Raw genomic sequence first — 2075 nt, forward strand, 5'->3', positions numbered from 1 at the left:
TTACTGAAATTTACTTGCTGCTTTATCAAACTCTCCTCTGGGCCCTGAAGTGTTTGACTTGACTCCAGAGTTCAAAAATAGTTGCTTTGGACAGTTTCTATCAGTTGAATAGTTGTTTTGATCTTGGATTCCTGGAGCTTCCTATTCTCTCTTCTGTGATGTCACTCAGCTCTTTTATGGTAAGCATATATTTTTAGTGTACTATTTTAATTTCTGGTGTTTTTTAGCTGTATTTTTTGAGTTATTTTTTGTAGTTGCTTTAAGGGTTACTATATATCTTAATTTATCACAATCTGCTTCAAATTAATACTGACTTAATTCTGGTAAAACATAGGAGCTTTGCTCCAATGTAGCTCAATTTTTGCCCCCTTCATTTGTGCTTTTATTGTTATATAATACTCAAAACAGTGTTAATTATTGCTTTATACAGTCTTGTCTTTCAAAGTACTAAGAAAAGAGAACTGTACTTATGCAGTATTATAATCACATATTTATCATTTTCAGCACTCTTAATTGGTTCTTGTGGATTTGAATTACAGTCTGGTGTTATTTTCTTTCATCCAATAGGACATTTTGAGCTGGTATGGGCAATGATGGCAGCCTTGGTTAAGAATGCCACAGGTGGGCTGGGCGCAGTGGCTCACGCCTGTAATCCCAGCACTTTGGGAGGCTGAGACAGGCAGTTCACGAGGTCAGGAGATCGAGACCATCCTGGCTAACACAGTGAAACCCCGTCTCTACTAAAAAATACAAAATAATTAGCCGGGCGTGGTGGTGGGCACCTGTAGTCCCAGCTACTCGGGAGGCTGAGGCAGGAGAATGGCATGAATCTGGGAGGCGGAGCTTGCAGTGAGCCGAGATGGCGCCACTGCTCTCCAGCCTGGGGGACAGAGAGAGACACCGTCTCAAAAAAAAAAAAAAAAAGCCACAGGCTCTCACTGTTCTTATCTCAACTTTAGCAGTTTTTAATGAATAAACACTTATCAGTTTGTTACATTTGGCTCATTTTTAGAACCCCGAAATACTCGTTTTTGACAATGTTGTCCAGTTGTTTTTGGGGAGAGAATTTTCTGAACTCTTCACTCTGCCACAGCTGGAAGTCTCCCCAACTACCTTGGTATTTTTGCAGAAAGTACAGATTACATTTTGCACTGTCCTTAGCTGTGTAGAGATTGGGCTTAGAGCCAAGGCAGGCTGAAAAGCGAACCTACTTTTCCTAAACTGATGGGACTTAGGAGAAGGAAAGGGGTTGGAAGTAAGGCAAAAGAGTAATTGGGCCTTTATCATCTTGCCTGGGTCTTTGAGCCACCACATCCTGTCTTTCCTAGGAGGTGGACTGAGGCTTAGTCCTTCACAACACAATGTCCTTATGGAGGCTTTCTGGCTCCTCCTACCTCCTTCTCTGCTGCATGCCTTGTCTGGGGATGGGCAGAGTAGACATTGGGTACTCAATGTCAAGAAGCACCTGCCTTATACCCTTGCCAAGTGACTACTGTGTGCCTTCTGTGGAGGGTGTGGAGGGACTCAAAATAGAGGTCAGGGTGACAGGATAAGTGTTGGTTTTCCAAACTCTGCATGAGGTTTTCATTCTTCTTTCAGGCAGCTTTACACAGACAGGGGGCTTTGTGTTTGGAGCGGTGGTGTGGGTGATGGGACACACTCTGTACCTCATGCCCTTAGTGAAGGTTTTAGGGAACCTGCTGCGCAGGAGGGGAGGGGAGAGAAAATATTTGCCTCAGAAAGTAATATGCTGACCATCCCAGCAGTTATGGGGAGAAAATGCACATCTAATTCTTAAAGAACTTTACTGATTAGGTCTGTTGCCTCCTGTATAGAATTTCTGTGGAAAAAAAGCCAAATGTTATCGTATTGTTGTCTTTATCTTTCTGCAGATAATGCCTCAGACATCTCTGTAACCCGATGCCTTTGCTTTTCTGTTTTGGCAGAGGAATGTTACGGCATCCGGGGTCATCCCTCAGATTTCTCTGATCATGGGCCCATGTGCTGGTGGGGCTGTCTACTCCCCAGCCCTAACAGACTTCACGTTCATGGTAAAGGTAAGAAAGAAGGGCCTG

At 43.5% G+C, this 2075-nt stretch overlaps 1 protein-coding gene across 7 annotated transcripts in view; it reads left to right on the forward strand.

Annotated features, from left to right (window-relative positions):
- The window catches only part of PCCB (propionyl CoA carboxylase, beta polypeptide), a 104052-nt gene that overhangs the window by 46418 nt on the left and 55559 nt on the right, over positions 1 to 2075 (forward strand). For all 7 annotated transcript variants that reach the window (XM_012000031.1, XM_012000030.1, XM_012000036.1 and 4 more), the window contains one exon: positions 1947 to 2057. In XM_012000031.1, the coding sequence (XP_011855421.1) occupies positions 1947 to 2057 (111 nt within the window). The remainder of the gene's footprint in view (positions 1 to 1946; positions 2058 to 2075) is intronic.

Source organism: Mandrillus leucophaeus, unplaced genomic scaffold, assembly GCF_000951045.1.
Source record: "Mandrillus leucophaeus isolate KB7577 unplaced genomic scaffold, Mleu.le_1.0 Scaffold612, whole genome shotgun sequence".
In the NCBI taxonomy this organism is placed as follows: Eukaryota; Metazoa; Chordata; class Mammalia; order Primates; family Cercopithecidae; genus Mandrillus; species Mandrillus leucophaeus.